At 45.4% G+C, this 18,570-nt stretch overlaps 1 protein-coding gene across 1 annotated transcript in view; it reads left to right on the plus strand.

Moving 5' to 3' along the window:
- The window catches only part of bmal1a (basic helix-loop-helix ARNT like 1a), a 70,824-nt gene that overhangs the window by 42,026 nt on the left and 10,228 nt on the right, over positions 1 to 18,570 (plus strand). Inside the window, exons 7-15 of the mRNA XM_063061587.1 lie at positions 4,113 to 4,205; positions 4,608 to 4,725; positions 5,875 to 6,024; positions 6,629 to 6,875; positions 7,240 to 7,346; positions 11,329 to 11,479; positions 12,498 to 12,586; positions 14,157 to 14,265; positions 17,171 to 17,264. Coding sequence (XP_062917657.1) covers positions 4,113 to 4,205; positions 4,608 to 4,725; positions 5,875 to 6,024; positions 6,629 to 6,875; positions 7,240 to 7,346; positions 11,329 to 11,479; positions 12,498 to 12,586; positions 14,157 to 14,265; positions 17,171 to 17,264 — 1,158 coding nt within the window. The remainder of the gene's footprint in view (positions 1 to 4,112; positions 4,206 to 4,607; positions 4,726 to 5,874; positions 6,025 to 6,628; positions 6,876 to 7,239; positions 7,347 to 11,328; positions 11,480 to 12,497; positions 12,587 to 14,156; positions 14,266 to 17,170; positions 17,265 to 18,570) is intronic.

The following is an 18,570-nucleotide window of genomic DNA, read 5'->3' on the forward strand; positions in this document are numbered from 1 at the left end:
CAATCAGTCAATATATTCCCCACCTAATGACAGTAAGTGAGTTTACATGGAATGTAATTCTCTTAAGATCTTCAGATATTATAAATATGAATAAAGATTTAAAGATAAAGATTAGTTTTATTTGTCACATACATCAAAACACACAGTGAAATGCGTTGTTTGCATCAATAACCAACACAATGCAACTATGCGCTGGGGGCAGCCCGCAAGTTACGCCACACTTCTGCGCCAACATGGCATGTCCACCATTTAGTAGTCCTAACCCGTATGACTTTGAACTGTGGGAGGAAACTAGAGCACCTGGATGAAACCCACATGGTCATGAAAAGAATATATAAACTCCTTACAAACAGCAGCAGGAATTGAGTCCTGATCACCGGTGGTGCAAAGCACTAACTGCTACAATACCGTGTTACCCCTGCTGTGCTACCATGCACCTAACACCCACCCCTCCACCACTTCATGTAGAACATGCTCTTTGGACTACCACATCTGAACCAACCACAGTTCCAGTCCAACTACTCGTAACTGCCGGCACAGATCTATATCCCTCCATTCCCTACATTAAAATATATTAATAACTATATATTACATATATTAATGTATAATATACATTATTGTATTATATATTAATATCTGAGGCCTCCATTGGTCAGGGTCTACCATGGCTGTGGTCTCCAAGTTATCTACATACACAAGGCAGGGCAGTAGGATATGGAAAGCAAACTGTTGCCCATGTAGCAAGCTCCCCCTCTCCACGCATCTGGTGAACCCAAAGGAATGGTAGAGACCGAAACAGTTTTGCACTGGCAGCGTCGCAGGAGTTGCCAGTCAGCATCGAATGCAACGTAGGACTGCCTTAGGGACTCCAGCTCCGGACTTTTCTCTTGATATTTACTCCCGAAACCTTCCCCATGAATGGGTATTGTCACAAGACAGCAGAGGTTTGAGATCAGAGTTTTCCTTCTCCTAGATGAGCTGCCAACTACAGCTGATAAGTCTCATCTGCCTGAAGCGACTCGTTTTAAGGGGCCTTTCCTGTCAGTAGAAACAGTTCCGCTGGGCTAAGTACCTAAGCCACACATGAAGGCCAGGAGCTGGACTTGGTTGTCAGAGGCTATTTGGGGTGCACGCCATTGGAATCATTTAATAGTTGGTGGGAGCTTATCCTTGTTACCACCTCCCAGCTATAACAACCTTAAGGAACCCTATATATTAATATAATATAATATTATGTAATAATTAGTTGAGATTGCAACTAGAGGTCATGGGTTAAAGGTGAAAGCTGAAATGTTTAAGGAGAACTTGAGGGGAAACTAATTCACTCAGAAAGGGCTGAGAGTGGAACAAGCTGCCAGCGCAAGTGGTGGAAGCAATTTCAATTTCAACGTTCAGGAGAAGTTTGGATAGGTACATGGATGGGAGGGGTACGGAGGGCTGTGATCCGGGTGCAGGTCAGTGGGAGTAGGCAGTTTAAATGGTTCAGCATGGACTAGATAGACGGAAGTGCCTGTTTCTGTGCCATACTTTTCTATGACTCCATAGTTATATATAATATATAACTAATATATTATAATATTTAAATGTTATAGAAGTCATATTATAAATGGCAACACCATATCCTTTCATGATACTTGTGTATAGTAATGATGTTGATTACTCTCCTTCTGTGCACATATTTCACCTTCTCCTGAGCTGTAATCCGGTGTTAAAACACATCTGTTCCTGCCTATATTACACCAAGTGGCTGCTCTGCATCTGGGAAATTAATGCCAGTGAAGGCTTGTGAGCAGAAAATAGCCTGAATGTGGTTGGGGAGCAGAATGTTGTGTTAATGAACATTATTGGCAGAGGGAACATCATTGGGAATGATGTTCTAATGGTTTCATTTATTATCAGAGAATGTATATGGTATACAACCCGAAATACTTGTCTTCGCAGACATCCATGAAAGACAGAAGAACCCCAAAAGAATGAACGACAGGAAAATGTTAGAACCCAAAGCCGCCCCCCGCCCCCGGCACAAGCAGCAGCAAAGTATCAATGCATAAATCTCCCTCCCCCCACCCATTTCACCAAAAAGCGTCTTCAACCTCCACCCACCAAGCAACTGCAGAACACTGAAAAAGAGACCATGATCTAAAACTATTGTTGACCCACAGTTTAACATGCCAAGGGCTGTCTTTCTCTTTCACTCACCAACAAGGCACAAAGAGATATCACCCATTTTCACAGCAAAAGGGGAGATTGACAGTCACTGTTATGATATTACAATCTGCCGCGCAGCTTTAGAGACATTAAAGAGAGGAATTTAAGCTGATTCCGCAGATGAGCTGGAAGAGGCAGCCACTTGGCGCCATCATAATGATGTTGAGTTTTGGGAAAATGGTCATAAAAGGTTTGGCTTTGGAAAATAAAATAAATCCCAGCAAAAAAAAAAGCCGGGAAGGGAAAGACCATTCAGCCCATTTAGCCTTCCTGTAACATGGGATTAGGAGGCAGATCCACTACACTATGAGACTGTGGTTGAGTGTGGACTAATCCTATTCCTCTGCCTTGGTCACATTCTGTGAATAAATAAAAGGTGAAACATTTAAGTACATAAAAGGGTTGAAAGTATTTAAAATCATGAACCTTCTGGAAGTAAATATATATATATATGTAAAGTTCCTGTTAATGGGAGGGTTAACAAGCAAAGATGATTGTCAAAGTGTGAAGTGATTCAGTTTGGAAGGTTTAGCTTGAAGGCAGAGTTACAGGGTCAATGACAGGATCCTGTCTCAGTGTGAAGGAACAGAGACACCTTGGGGTCCACACCCATAGATTCCTCAAGGCTGCTGTGAAAGTTGATAGGGTGGTTAAGAAGGCTTACGGTGTGTTGGCCGTCATGGGTCAGGGTATTGAGTTCAAGAGCCGCTGTGAGGTAGTGTTGCAAAATTTTGGCTAAATCACACCGTGGGCATTGTGTTCCGTTTTGGTCGTCTCATTATGGGAAGGTTGTGGAAGCTTTGGAGAGGCTGCAGAGCACATCTACCATGTTGCTGCCTGGATTAGAGAGCATGACTCATGAGAATGGGTTGAGGAATTTTCTCTTTGAAGCAAAGGAGGATGAGAGGTGACATGATGGAGATGTGTAAGATGATAAGAGGCATCGAGGGAGTGGACAGCCAAAGATTTCTTTGCCAGGGTGGAAGTGCATAATTTCAGAGAAAGGTATAGGCGGGATGTCCAAGGTAGCCATTTTACTCCGAGAGAGGTGGGTGTACGGAATGCACTGCCAGGAGTGGCAGGGACATTTAGGAGACTCCAAGATACACATGTGGATAATAGAAAAATGGAGGGTTGTGTGGGAGGGAAGGGTGAGATTGATCTTAGACTGAGTTAAACTGTCGGCACAACAACACAAGCCAGAGGGCCTGTACTGTGCTGCGCTGTTCTATGTTCTATAAGACACAGAAGTGCCATAAAGAAAAGCTTTGCTGATTAGTGAGTGGTTAGGATCTAGAATGCAGTGCCTTGGAGAGTAATGGACTCAGTGATTAGGCTCAGTAGAGCTAGGTAGTTAGTGGGATCGATAAAAAGGGAGATTACAGGGCAGTTGAGAGGATGGTGGAGTGGTATGAGGTCTTGGTCTTCAGTGCTCTGGGGGGCTGAAGAACCCCCTGTCTGTACAGCGTCCGTTCTAACTGGGACAACACAGTAACGTAGCGGTTAGCACAGTGCGTAACAGCACCAGCTGGAAGATCAGTGTTCAGTTTCCACTGCCTTCTGTAAGAAGTTTGTAGGTTCTCCCCATGATCTCAGGGGTTTCCTCCAGATGCTCCGGTTCCCTCCCACATTATGAAGATGTCCAGGTTAGGGTTTGTAAACTGTGACCATGTTATGCTGGTACTGAAAGTGTGGCGACACTTACAATTGCCCCAGCACAGTCCTTGCTCATATGGTTTGATACAAACAATGCATTTTGTTGAATATTGTTGGTGCAGATTAATTTACAAATCATTGATATTTATTATTGGTCTGTTTGAAGGAATTGGTGATGGGAATTGGAGGAAGAATTGGTTTGCTGGACTGGAAGATGATTACTCACTAATCTAATTCTTTTCCGACAGGCAGCTGACGGATTTCTTTTCGTTGTGGGCTGTGACAGAGGAAAGATACTTTTTGTATCTGAATCAGTCTTCAAAATCCTCAATTACAGCCAGGTAAGGAACCTTGTAATGGAATCTTATCTTGTGATGTTAACAGCATTCTGGCGTTCACCATGTTCTGGAGACCTCGAGTTCACTCCATGTACTTAGGCAATAAGTCTATACTGATAGTCCTGTGCAACACTGGGAATGTTTTACTATCAGAGATGTCATTTAGAAGAAACGGTAAATCGACACCATCAATAAGATTAAAAGAATATCGAGGAAAAAAATCAGAATCAGGATAAGTCAGGTTTAATAGCACCAGCAAACAGTACTGTGCAAAAGCCTTTGGCACATATATATACGGAAGCTGGGATGCCTAAGACTGTAGTCATTTGATGTATTGTACAGTACTGCTGTCACAGATCTCTCGCTGTGATGACATTTTCCTCTTGTGTTTTGTTTTCACTGCAGACTGATCTGATTGGTCAGAGCCTGTTTGATTACCTTCACCCAAAGGACATTGCAAAAGTGAAAGAGCAGCTCTCCTCATTTGACAGTGCCCCAAGGGAGCGGCTAATAGACGCCAAAAGTAAGACCCAAATTTTTTTCTGGGGAGATGGTATTGAGCAGCAGGCAGTAAGAGTGGAAGAGACTGCAAAGTGGATGAAAAAGTCTTTCTACATTGTTCTACACCCAGGCAATTGGGCTAGGCAGGGAGGCTGCGGTCGTTAGCATGGGCCAGTTGGGCTGAAGGGCCTGTTTCCGTGTATGTAACTCTGTTACTCTATATGTTAAAGTGCCAGCATTATGGCATTGAGTACTCAGCACCTTCCCAGCCCTGAATATGGGGCACATTCAAACATAACATTTCTTCATTTATTTAGCAATTCAGTCTGGTCACAGGCCTTTCTGGTCAACACTGCCCGGTTACACCCATGTGACCAAGTAACCTGCCAACCTGCCCGCCTTTGGAAAGTGGTCACGAGGAGAATGTATAAACTCCTCACGGACTGGAACCCAGCTCCCTGGCTGTGTAACAGTGTTACACTGCCGTGCTGCCCGATCTGCAAAGGTCATTTCCATTACCAAGCAAGTCTCAGAATCAGATTTATTATCAATTACAAACAACAAGAAACTTGTTTTAACATAGAACATTACAGACCGTGCAGGTCCTTCGGCCCATGATGTTGTGCCGGCCTTTTAACCTATTCCAAGATTCATTTAACGCTTCCTTCTCACGTAGCCTATCATCCATGTGCCTATCTAAGAGTTTCTTGAATGTCTCTAATGTATCTCCCTCCGCCACCCCCACAGCGTGTTCCACACACCCACCACTCTGTGTTTTAAAAAAAACTACCTCTGACATTCCCCAAAACTTTCATCCAATCACCTTAAAATTATACCCCTTTGTATTAGCCTCTTCTGCCCTGGGAAAAAGTCTCCCATTACCCACTCTATCAATGCTCCTTATCTCATATACATCATTTGCAGCAGTGTTACCATAAACATATGAGGTTCTGCAGATGCTGGAAATCCAAAGGAACACACGTAACATGCCGGAGGAACTCAGCACGTTAGCCAGATCTGTGGAAAGGAATAAACAGTCGACATTTCAGGCCGAGACACTTCTTCAGGACTGTTCTGTTGCAGTTGTACAAGACTTTGGACAATTTTTTCCCCATCTTACATGAACAATGCTGCATGCGTTTCACACGCTTGCTTTGTTCCCTTTGGACAGCGGGTTTGCCAGTGAAGACGGACATAACTCCAGGACCCACTCGGTTGTGCTCAGGAGCCAGGCGCTCCTTCTTCTGCCGGATGAAGTGCAACAGACCGTCAGTCAAGGTGGAGGACAAGGATTTCTCTTCAAACTGCTCCAAGAAAAAAGGTAAGGTGTCATAGACGCATGTGATTCTGCAGATGCTGAAAATCCAGAGCCGGAGGAGCTCAGCAATTCAGGCACCATCTGTGAAGGGAATAAACAGATTCAGATTTCAGATTTTGATTTAAATTTATTTATCACGTACGTCGAAGCATACTGTAATATATGTCATTTATGTTAACACTTTATAAGGCATTGGTCAGACCACACAAACGTTCCATGAGCAGAGTGGGTGGGATAGTTCATGCTGTTACTGGCCCTTTTCCTGCACATTTCTGCGTACCTGTCCTTGATGGCGGGTAGGTTGGTGCTGGTGATGCATTGGGCAGTTTTGACTACCTGTGTAGAGCCCTCTTGTCCACCACAGTACGGTTTCTGTACCATGCAGTGATGTAGCTTGTAACGATGCTCTCTACTGTGCATCTGTAGAATGATGTGAGTATAGATTTGCAAAGTCCAGCTTCTTCAGAAAGTAGAGACGTTGGTGAGCCTTCCTGATTGTGTAGAATGTGTTCTGGGGTGTATATGTACTTAGGTAATAAATTTACTTTGAACATTGGTGTAAGGGGAACACACCTCCAGCTGACGTTTTCACCCCTGTGCCTTGCAGCTGACCGCAAAAGTTTCTGTACAATCCACAGCAGTGGTTACCTGAAGAGCTGGCCCCCGACAAAGATTGGGTTGGATGAGGACAATGAGGCCGACAATCAAGGCTGTAGCCTGAGCTGCCTTGTTGCCATTGGCCGCCTACACCCCCACATTGTCCCACAGCCAGTCGGCAGTGAGATCAGAGTGAAGTCGACGGAGTACGTTTCCCGGCATGCAATAGATGGCAAGTTCGTCTTTGTGGATCAGAGGTAAGAAGCTTGTGTGTTTATTTATTTAGAGATACAGAGTGGAACAGTCCCATCCGGCCCAGTGAGCCGCTCCCTCTTGAGCCTTCACCTCGATGGTGGGAAGGCTATTGCCCATCGAGCCGGCTGAGTGTACAACCGTCTGCAGCTCCATCCCAATATTGTGCAGAAGTGACTCCATACCAGACGGTAATGCAACAAGTCTGCCAAAAAGACTTTTGGAAAGAAGGCAGGGTGTATTTGGTGACTATTATGACTGTAAAAGAGATGTAGAAACACTTTGGTCTACTTTGCACTGTATATTTTAACTGTTTTCCCTTAGCTCTGGTTGTGATGTATGAAAATATTGAAATATTTTTGTCTCCAGGGCAACAGTGATTCTGGGATATTTGCCGCAAGAGTTGCTTGGGACCTCTTGTTATGAATATTTCCACCAAGATGATATCGTGCACCTTGCAGAGTGCCACCGACAAGGTAAGAAAGTAAAGCAGGTATCTAGCCAGTTATAATCTACTTTCCGAGGGGACTGAAGAGAGCTGGACTATGCACATCCATACCCATGACCTACTGCAGGTGTGCAGTAGAGAGCATCCTGACAAGTTGTGTGGAAACTGCACTGGGCAGACGGGAAGGTTGTCCCACTCCCATCAGGGAGGAGGCTACATAGCATTAGCATTTACTTCAGGACCACCAGACTCAAACACAGTTACTTTTTCCAAGCAGTAAGGCTGATCAACACCTCCACCCACTAACCCACCCCTCCACACCCCCAAACACCTTTAACCCATGACCCCTAGTTGTTCTATGCCCTCTGTTTTGCTTTTATGTTGTCCTCGACTTCTCTTGTCATCCACAGTTACATCATTCTCCCTTTAGAATACTTGTTCATCTTTGAGATGTATTTATCCTTCTCCTTCTGAATTACCCCCAGAAACTCCAGCCATTGCTGTTCTGCTGTCATCCCTGCTAGTGTCCCCTTCCAATCAACTTTGGCCAGCTCCTCTCTCTTGCCTCAGTATTTCGCTTTAATCTGCTGTAGTACTGATACATCTGACATTATCTTCTCCCTCTCAAACTGCAGGGTGTATTCTGTCATAACATGATCATGCCTCCCAAGAGTTCCTTTATCTTCAGCTCCCTAAACAAATCCGGTTCATTAAACAACTCCCAATCCAGAATTGCCTTCCCCCTAGAGGGCTCAACCACAAGCTGCTCTAAAAAGCCATCTGTTGGGCATTCAACAAATTTCTCCTCTTGGGATCCAGTCCCAAACCAAACTGATTTTCCCAAGCTACCTGTACATTGTTGGCGCGTGGCCAAGTGGTTAAGGCATTCGTCTAGTGATCTGAAGGTCATTAGTTCAAGCCTGAAGGCTGAGGCAGTGTGTTGTGTCCTTGAGCAAGGCACTTAACCACACATTGCTCTGCGACAACACTGGTGCCAAGCTGTATGGGTACTAATGCCCTTCCCTTGGACAACATTGGTGTCGTGGAGAGGGGAGACTTGCAGCATGGGCAACTGACGGTCTTCCATACAACCTTGCCCAGGCCTGCGCCCTGGAAACCTTCCAAGGCACAAATCCAAGGTCTCACGAGAAATCCCCCATGACCATCGTAACATTGCCCTTATTACATACATTTTCTATTTCTCGTTGAAATTTATATTCCACAGCTTGGCTGCTGTTCGGGGGCCTGTATATAACTCCCAGCAGGGTCTTTCTCCCCTTTCAGTTTCATAACTCTACCCACCAGCATTCTACATCTTCCAATCCCATGTCACCTTTTTCTAAGGATTTGATTTCATTTTTTTTAACCATCAGAGTCACCCAGCCCCCAGTGTCCACCTGCCTGTCCCTTCAATACAATGTGTATCCTTAGATATTACGCTCCCAACTATGATCTTCTTTCAGCCACGTTCCAGTGCTGCCCACGGCATCATACCTGCCAATCTCTAAGTGTGTTACAGGATCACCTACCTTATTCCATATGCTGCGAGCATTCAAATATAACACCTTAAGTCCTATATGCTTGCTTTTTGACTTTGCCCCCATGTTACACTTCACCTCGTCCCACTGCCTGTAATTTTGCCCCATTGTCTGTCTGTCCTTCCTCACAGTCTCACTACACGTCGTCTCTGCTTGTTTCCCAACTGCGTCATCCTGGTTCCCATCCCCTTGCCAAATTAGTTTAAACTCTCTCCAATAGCTATAGCAAACCTGCCCGCAAAAATTACTATTTTCCTCACAGTTCAACTTTCCTATGCTTGCTTGTGTCTTTATAGAATCGTCTATGCAAGTGTAGTCGTTCCGTGCATTTTCCAGTAATTGTTTATTTTTTCTGGAAGCTTCTTAGTTTTTCTGTAACAGTTGCCATGCCTCTCTAATCTGACTATTTTATAGATTAGTTGTTATCACTGGAATGTTGTTATCTTTGTAGTCTGACCTAGTTTTTGTGTAAGACGACCCCAGCTTTTTTTGTTCTTTCCCTCTTTTTCCTTTGTCCATTCTTTGGTCTTGTAATGTTCGATGAATAGCTACAAGCAACAAGCTTTATGACTTATTCTTGACTTTTGAAGAATCAGAATCAGGTTTACTATCACTGGCATATGTTGTGATGTTTGTTGTTTTGTTGCAGCAGTACATTGCAATACTGTACATAATAAAAAAACTAAATTACTGTCATATGTATTTACTGTAATACATATATATTTAAAATATATATTATGTTAAACTAAATAAGTCGTTCAAAAAGAGTAGTCTTCATGGGTTCAATGTCCATTGGGAACTCTGATGGCAGAGGGGAAGAAGCTGTTCCTGAATGTGTGTCTTCGGGCTCCTGTACCTCCTCTCTGATGGTAGCAAAGAGAAGAGGGCATGTCCTGGGTGATGGGGGTCCTTAATGATAGATGCCAACTTTTTTGAGGCATCATTCCTTGAAGATATCAGGGATACTGGGGAGGCTCGTGCCCATGATGGAGCTGACAAAGTTTACAACATTTTTCAGATCATTTCAATCCTGTGCAGTGCCAACCTCCTTCCCCCGCCCCATACCAGACGATGAAGCAGCCAGTTAAGATGCTGTCCATTGTCCAAAACTATCAGACTGCATAATCATCAGGTTCCAACACAAGTTTAATATGTTCTGTGGATATTACTTTCCTCTATCTGGCATTTACTCCCCTCTTACCCCTTCCTTTCTCCTCACCTGCCCACCACCTCCCCCAGTTCCCTGCCTTCTTCCCTTTCTCCAATGGTCCACTCTCCTCTCCTATCAGATTCCTTCTTGTTCAGCCCTATACCTCTTTCACCTATCTCCTCTGACCTTCTTACTTCATTTCCCTCACCTGGCTTCACCTATCTTTCTTTTTCAATCTTTTTATTAAGTTTCAAAATTGATTAACATAACGATAATAGTAATGATGCAAAGAGATCAGGATTACATTAATAACAGTTAACATGTGCAAGCACAGATTCCAAGTGACAAATATAGTTTAGCCTCCCAATCTCATAGCAACTAACTATGAAAAAGATATTTTATAAAGAGGAAAAACTAAACGACACTAAGAAAAACAAACAAATAATGGGCTGTCATATTGCAACGGCTGAAATTATTATTTGTTGTTAACTCCGCTCCTCTATACATTAACAAAAAATTATTACAAAAGATTCTGAAAGAGTCAACTTACATCATATGAAAGAGGCCTCCGAGTCTCTTCAAATTTAACCAAAGGATCCGTAGTACTGCTCCTAATTTTTTCCAAGTTTAGGCATGCTATTGTTTGGGAAAACCATTGAAATGTAGCAGGGGGATTGGAATCTTGCCATTTAAGTAAAATGGATCTTCTGGCTATTAATGTAACATATGCAATTAGACGACAAGCTGACGAGGATAAATGACTAGAGTCTATCACTGGTAGTCCAAAAACTGCAGTAATAGGATGTGGTTGTAAATCAATACGCAGAACTACTGAGATATATATCTTTCCAGTATTTTTTTTAGAAGAGGACAAGACCAGATCATATGTGAAGCAACGTTCCTCAAACCAAGGTGCACAATACAGTATATATAACTCACTTCCTTAACCCAAAAAGTACCATTGAAGACAAATTCAGCTGGGTACATGGATGGAGGGGGATGGAGGGGCATGGAGGGCCGTGGTCCGGGCGAGTGTGGTAGAAGAATAGTTCAGCCCAAAGGGCTTGTTTCTGTGCTGTAGAGCTCTATGACTCTGTGACTAACTGATGACATGGAGGGCCGTGATCCGGGCGAGTGTGGTAGAAGAATAGTTCAGCCCAAAGGGCTTGTTTCTGTGCTGTAGAGCTCTATGACTCTGTGACTAACTGATGACGCAGCATATCTTGTTCGAACTTGACTCCTGGCTGAATATGCTTTTATAAAGCTGGAGGATGTTGTTGGTATTCTCTGCACCTGTCTGATTGTGGCGTATTTCTTTGCAGTATTACAGAGCAGGGACAAGATCACCACCAGCTGCTATCAGTTCAGGATCAAAGATGGTTCCTTCATCACTCTACGCAGTCACTGGTTCAGCTTCCTGAACCCATGGACCAAGGAAGTCGAATATATTGTTTCCACAAACACCGTTGTCTTGTAAGTTGAGACATTGGGGAAGGGAGGAGAGAATGGGAAAGTGAATTTCTCAGTTGCTTACAAGCAAACTGCTGGAGGAACTCAGTGGGTCGAGCAGCAGGTGTGGCAGGAAAGCAGATAGACACAATTCCAGTCGAAATGCTGCACCAGGACTGACTTGATACACGGTTTTGATCCGAAGTGTCACTAGTTCCTTCCCTCGCTCCAGCATTCGCAACACGCTGGAGGAACTCAGCAGGTCGGGCAGCATCAGTGGAAACGATGAGTCGACGTTTTGGGCCGGAACCCTTCCCTCTACAGTCCTGACGAAGGGTTCCGGCCCGAAACGTCGACCCATCGTTTCCACGGATGCTGCCCGACCTGCTGAGTTCCTCCAGTGTGTTGTGAGTGTTGCTTTGATCCCAGCATCTGCAGATTATTTTGTGTTTACCTCACTCCAGCACATTGTTAATTGCTCAATATTAGACCATAAGACACAGGAGCAGAGTTTGGCCATTTGGCCCATCAAGTCTGCTTCACCATTCCATCATGGCCGGTTTATTACTCCTCCTGCTTTCTCTCCATAACCTCTGATGCTCAAAACCTATCAACCTCCGCATTAAATATACTCAATGACTTGGCCTCCTCAGTCATCTGAGGCAATGAATTCCACAGATTCACCACCCTCTGGCTAGAGAAATTCCTCCTCACCTTTGTTCTAAAGGGACGTCCTTGTGCTTTGAGGCTGTGCCCTCTGGTCCTAGACTCACCCCCCCCCCCATAGGAAATATGCTCCACTTGGTCTAAGCCTTTCAATATTCAATAGATTTCAATAAGATTATTCCCCCCCCCCATTCTTCTAAACTCCAGTGAGTAGAGGCACAGAGCTATCTAATACTCCTCATACATTATAGATTCCAGGAATGAAAGGATTAGTCTGTAAATTCCTCTGTGTCCAGCCAGTTTAAAAGAATATCAGTCTAGGCCCTGAGTCCCAGGAGGAGCAGGCTAACTGTGAGATGCTGTTGTCTATTTTCAGTACCAGCTCTCTGGACAGAGGCGACTCGGCCAATCTGCCTCTCGCCAACACTCCTCCCAACATGGACAGTGTGCTGCAGACCAGAGAAGGTACAGAGTGGATTTGAATTTAAAGCAGAATGTAGAAGCTTTATATCGGCTGCCAGAGAGAGGCGGTGGGGTGGTGGGGGGAGGCCTGAAATGTTGTCTAAACCCAGAGGTGATGCCTAACCTGTTTAGGAATCGTGTAACACACAAAAAAATTGCTGGTGAACGCAGCAGGCCAGGCAGCGTTTGTCTTCCGTGCTCTTTACCACCCACGTTGTTCCTGCTTTGTTTGCACCATTGAATTTTGTAATCAATAGATTTTTATGACTTTGTACTGTACTGCTGCGCAAAACAATCTCACAGCAAATGTCAGTGATATGTCAGGCATCTTGGGTTCAGAGGAGTTTACAAGAATGATCTGGGAATGAAAGCGTTGCTATATGAGGAGCATTTGACGGCTCTGGGCCTGTACTCACTGGAATTCAGAAGGATGAGGGGGATATCATTGAAACCTACTGAATGTTGAAAGGCCGAGATAGAATGGATGTGGAGAGGATGTTTCCTGTGGTCGGGAGCCTAGGACCAGTGGGCACAGCCTCAGAACAGAGTAACGTCCGTTTAGAGTAGAGATGAGGAGGGATTTCTTTCGCCACAGGGAGGTGAACTTGTTGAATTCGTTGCCACAGGCAGCTGCGGAGGCCAAGTTATTGTGTATATTTAAGGCAGAGGTTGGTAGATTCTTGATTAATCAGGGCATGAAGGGATATGGAGAAAAGACCCAAGTATGGGGTTCAGAGGGGAAGTGGATCAGCCATGCTGAAATGGCAGAGCAGATTCGATGTGCCAAATGGCCTAATTCTGCTCCTATATCGTACAGTTTTATATATGATAAGAAGCGTAGATCGAGTGGACAGCCAGGGAGTTTTTCCCAGGGCAGAAAAAGCTAATAAGAGGGGCAAAATCCAAATCAGAATCAGATTTAATATCACTTGCATATGTCATGAAATTTGTTGTTTGGCAGCATTATTTTAAGATGATTGGAGGAAGGTATGGGGGGACGTTAGAGGTAAGATTGTTACACAGAAAGTGTGGAACGCACTGCTGGGAGTGGTGGTATATTAGGGCCATTTAAGAGACTCCTAGATAGGCACATGGATGATAGAAAAATGGAGGGCTATGTAGGAGGGGATGGTTAGATTCAATGTTAGATTAAAAGGTCAGCACAACATCATGGACCAAGAGGCCTGTTCTGTGCTGTAATGTTCTATGTTCCAGGAAGGAGGAAGGAGATAACCAAGAAAATAGGGTGTGATGGTAGTATAGCGGTCAGTTACAGCTTGGGGTGTTCTGCAGTTCTGGCACCGCCTGTGAGCAGTTGTTTGTATGTTCTCCCCGTGAACTGCGTGCGTTTCCTCCAGGTGCTTCAGTTTCCTCCCACAGTCTGAAGATGTACTGGTTACATTGACTGGTCATTGTAAATTGTCCTGTGACTAGACTAGGGTTAAATAAGTGGGTTGCTGGGTATTGTGGCTTGGCGGGTTGGAAGAGTCTGTACTTCGCTACATCTCTAAATAATATAAAATGAATAAATAACCTGGTGGCTTTGTTGAAGTTCCTCTCCCTCTTTCTCCAGCCAGTTCAAAGCGCACTGTCACCGCTGTTCCCGGCATTCCTGGGGGGACCCGTGCTGGAGCGGGGAAAATCGGTCGGATGATAGCTGAAGAAGTCTTGGAGCTACAAAGGTAACCTCAATTTAACCAGCTTTTCGAGATGCTGTCAAGAAGGTATCTCGTTTGTCTGTCGTATCCAGCAGGAGACCTGTGTGGGAGAGGTTTTAAACTGGAAAAGCTGTTGTAGTGGGGGAGTGTAACTGTCTCGACCTTGGAAGTCTGGGTCCAGTTGTACGAGTAGTCATCACACACTGGGGTCTTCCTTGGTTGCATTGGATGCCCATAACGTCTTCAGTGCCCTGTCATGCCCTTTGCTCTCCACGGAGCATTGCAGAAACCACCTTCCTGGCCACTGGATCTTTCTATTGATATCATCCACCCAGTCCGCCGGAGCTGACGTCACATGCTGGTACAGGCAAGGCCCTGTCTCACCGGGGTATGAGGCAGCTGGCTACCCTCACCTGGTTTAGCCCACCTGTCACAGCGGTGTACCCGGGTGAGGCCACTGTCGCATGCAGACTACTGCTTGGAGCCCCACGTGAAAGCTGAGTTTCTGGTGGGAACCAAAGGTGAGTGAGCTAGCCTGGAATGGACACAGTAAGCCCCTTCACCAGAGGTGCTGCCCGTCCCTGGATACCCCAAAAGAAGACACAGCATTAACCATTTCACACTGCTCAGCCTGGGCAGTGCTGACACTGCTCAGTGAGGGTTTGCTAGTCATTTGGAATTGGCATGCCCATAGAGGGCAGAGGGTAGTGATGAAGGGGTGTTGTTATGGCTGAAGGAAGGTGAGTAGGGATCAGTACTGGGGGATCTGCTGCTTGTGTTGTTTACATATGACTGGGATGAAAATGTATGTTGAGGGGTTAATAACAAATCTGAAAATGAGATCAGGGGTTAATAATAAATGAAGTTTAGAAGAATGGGCGGGGGAATCTTATTGAAACCTATCGAATATTGATAGAGTGGATGTGAAGAGGATAATTCCTAGAGTGAAGGCGTCTAGGACCAGAGCAGCATCAGAATAGAGGGATGCTCATTTAGAACAGAGATATTTTCTTTAGCCAGAGGGTGGTGAAGCTGTGGAATTCATTGTCATAGGCAGCTATGGGGGGGTGGGTGGGGTTATTGGGTATATTTAAAGCAAAGTTGATAGGGTCTTCATTAGTCAGGATATCAAAGGTTACAGGGAGAAGGTAGGGGAATGAGTTTGAGAGGGATATTAAATCAGCCATAGAACATAGATTGTTGAAATCTACAGCACATTACAGGCCCTTCAGCCCACAATGTTGTGCCAATGATATAACCTACTTGAGAAACTGCCTGGAATTGGCCTACTGCATAGCCCTCTATTTTTCTAAGCTCCATATACCGATCCAAGAGTCCTTTAAAAGACCCTATTGTATCCGCCTCTACCATCATCGCTGGCAGTACATTCTACATATCCACTACTCTCTGTGTGAAAAACCTACCTCTGACATCCCCTCTGTACCTACTTCCAAGCACCTTAAACTATGCCCTTCATGTTAGCCATTCCAGTCCTGGGGAAAAGCCTCTGACTATCCACATGATCAATGCCTCTTATCATCTTATACACCTCTATCAGGTCACCTCTCATCTTCTGTCACTCCAAGGAGACAAGGCCAAGTTCATTTAACCTATTCTCATAAGGCACACTCTCCAATCCAGGCAAGGTCCTTGTAAATTTGAATTTGTGATAGAATGTCAGAGCAGGTTTGATGGGCTGAATGGTGTAATTCTGCTCTTGGACCTTACAGTCTTGATGGGGGGTGGATGGGCAGTGGGGGGGGGCACAGGGGAGCGTAGCAGTTAGTGTGTGGCTTTACAGTGCCAGTAAATTCCCACTACTGCCTGTGGGGGGTTCGTACATGTGGATTTCCTCCCACATTCCAGAGATGGAGAGGGTAGCAGGCTAATTAGTCACACAGATGTAATTGTGCAACACTGATTCATTGGTCCAGAAGGGCCTGTAACTATGTGTATCTCTAAATAAATAAAATAGAACAGTACAGGCCCTTCGGCCCACAGTGTTGTGTTGACCTTTTAACCTACTCTAAGATCAAGGAGAGGTTAGACTAGGGGTTCCCAACCTGGGGTCCACAGACCCTTGGTTAATGATAAGGCTCCATTGGCATAAAAAGGGTTGGGAACCCCTGGGTTAGACAAGCCATGATCCTATTGAATGGCAGAACAGGCTTGATGGGCCAAATGGCCAACTCCTGCTCCTAGTTCTGATGTCATCTGTATTTGAGAAGAGTGGTGGTGTTTTGACGCAGCCTCCATCGTGGGCACTGGTCTCACCAGCAGCCAGGGCATCTTCAAAAGGCAATGCCTCACAAAGGTGGCATCAGTCATGAAAGACCCCCGTCACCCGGAACATGCCCTCTTCTCATTGCTACCATCAGGGAGGAGGTACAGGAGTCTGAAGACTCACACTCAATGATCCAGAGACAGTTTCTTCCCCCCCCCACCCCCTCGCCATCAGATTTCTGAATGGACAGTGAACCCATGAACAATATCTGTCTTTACTTTTACCCTTTCTTTTTGAACATATTTAAACATATGTATATGATCATATGAGATTTAATTTTTTTTTAAGATTTAGAGATACAGCAGGGTAATAAACCCTCCCCAGTGAGGCCACGTTGCCCAGTTACACCCATATTAACCTACTAACCTGTACGTCTTTGGAATGTGGGAGGAAGCCAGAGAACCTGGAGGAAGCCCATATGGTGATGGGGAGAATGTACAGACAGCAGCGGGAATTGAACCTGGGTTTCTGGCATTGTGATAGTTACACTAACGCTGCTGCCCCATGCAGGGTGAATGAGAATTCTTTCAGAAAGAATGGGCAGATGTGATGCATCACATGTCCACCTCCTCTACATCTGATGCTATGATTTGATTGCTAGAGGATTTTGCCATTTATCAAATTCCTTCCCATTACTTTTGACAGGATTAGAGGATCATCCCCTTCGAGCTGTAGTTCCAGTCCTCTTAACGTGACCAGCACGCCACCCCCTGACACGGTGTCGCCAGTTGGCAAGAAAGTAAGTTATCGGGCTTCATGTATTCCATGAGCTGGGTCCACTGTCGCTGCCGGTCACCAAATCAATGGGTAGACCTATTCTCGAGCAACACACAACACACAACGCACTGATGAAACTCAGCACATTACACAGCATCTGTGGAGGAAAATGGACATTTTGTGCTGAGATCCTTCACCTGCACCAAGAGATGGAGGGGAGACTGACAGTATCAAGAGCTGAGGGGAACGGGTGGATCGAGGGACAACAAATGATAGGTGGATCCAGGTGAGGAGAGTGACAGGCAGGTGGAGGAGGGGAGACTGGGAATAGTGACGGAGGATGGGAGGAGATGGGTGGATCCAGGTGAGGAGAGCGACAGGCAGGTGGAGGAGGGGAGACTGGGAATAGTGACGGAGGATGGGAGGAGATGGGTGGATCCAGGTGAGGAGAGCGACAGGCAGGTGGAGGAGGGGAGACTGGGAATAGTGACGGAGGATGGGAGGAGATGGGTGGATCCAGGTGAGGAGAGCGACAGGCAGGTGGAGGAGGGGAGACCGGGAATAGTGACGGAGGATGGGAGGAGATGGGTGGATCCAGGTGAGGAGAGCGACAGGCAGGTGGAGGAGGGGAGACTGGGAATAGTGACGGAGGATGGGAAGAGATGGGTGGATCCAGATGAGGGGGTTGATAGGCAGATGGAGGAGGGGAGACCGGGAACAGTGACAGAGGTTTGGAGGTGATGGGCAAAGGTGACAAGGGGCTGCAGATGATGGGATATGATAGGAGAGGAGGGTAGAGTGTGGAAACAATTAGAGGAAGTAATTGCTAATTGTGTAATTGTTGTCACATGCACTGAGAAGGTGTGAAAAGCCTTTCTTTGCCTGCCATCCACACTGGTCATTCTGTACATACGTACACTGAGGTAGTGAAAAGGAGAACAGCAATGCAGAATAAAGTGTTAGTTACAGAAGTAGTGCAGTGTAGGTAGATAACAACCCGGTAGAACCTGTCCTCGAGCTGGTGCTTACACGCTTTAGTATCTTCTACCCATTGGGAGATGGGGGAAGAGGGAATGTCTCAGGTGGGTGGGGTCTTTGATTCTGCTGGCTAATTTACTGAGGCAGTGAGACATGTAGACAGAGTCAATAGAGGAGAGGTTGGTTTCCGTGAAGTGCTGAGCTGTGTCCACAACTCTCTGTGGTTTTTTGTGGTCACGGGCAGAGCAGTTACTGTACCGAGCCGTGATGCATCTGGGTAGAAGTGTAGACAGAGTCAATAGCCTTTGCCAGGACCACCAGACTCAAAAAGTTACTTTCCCCAAGCAGTA

Source organism: Mobula hypostoma, chromosome 11, assembly GCF_963921235.1.
Source record: "Mobula hypostoma chromosome 11, sMobHyp1.1, whole genome shotgun sequence".
In the NCBI taxonomy this organism is placed as follows: domain Eukaryota; kingdom Metazoa; phylum Chordata; class Chondrichthyes; order Myliobatiformes; family Myliobatidae; genus Mobula; species Mobula hypostoma.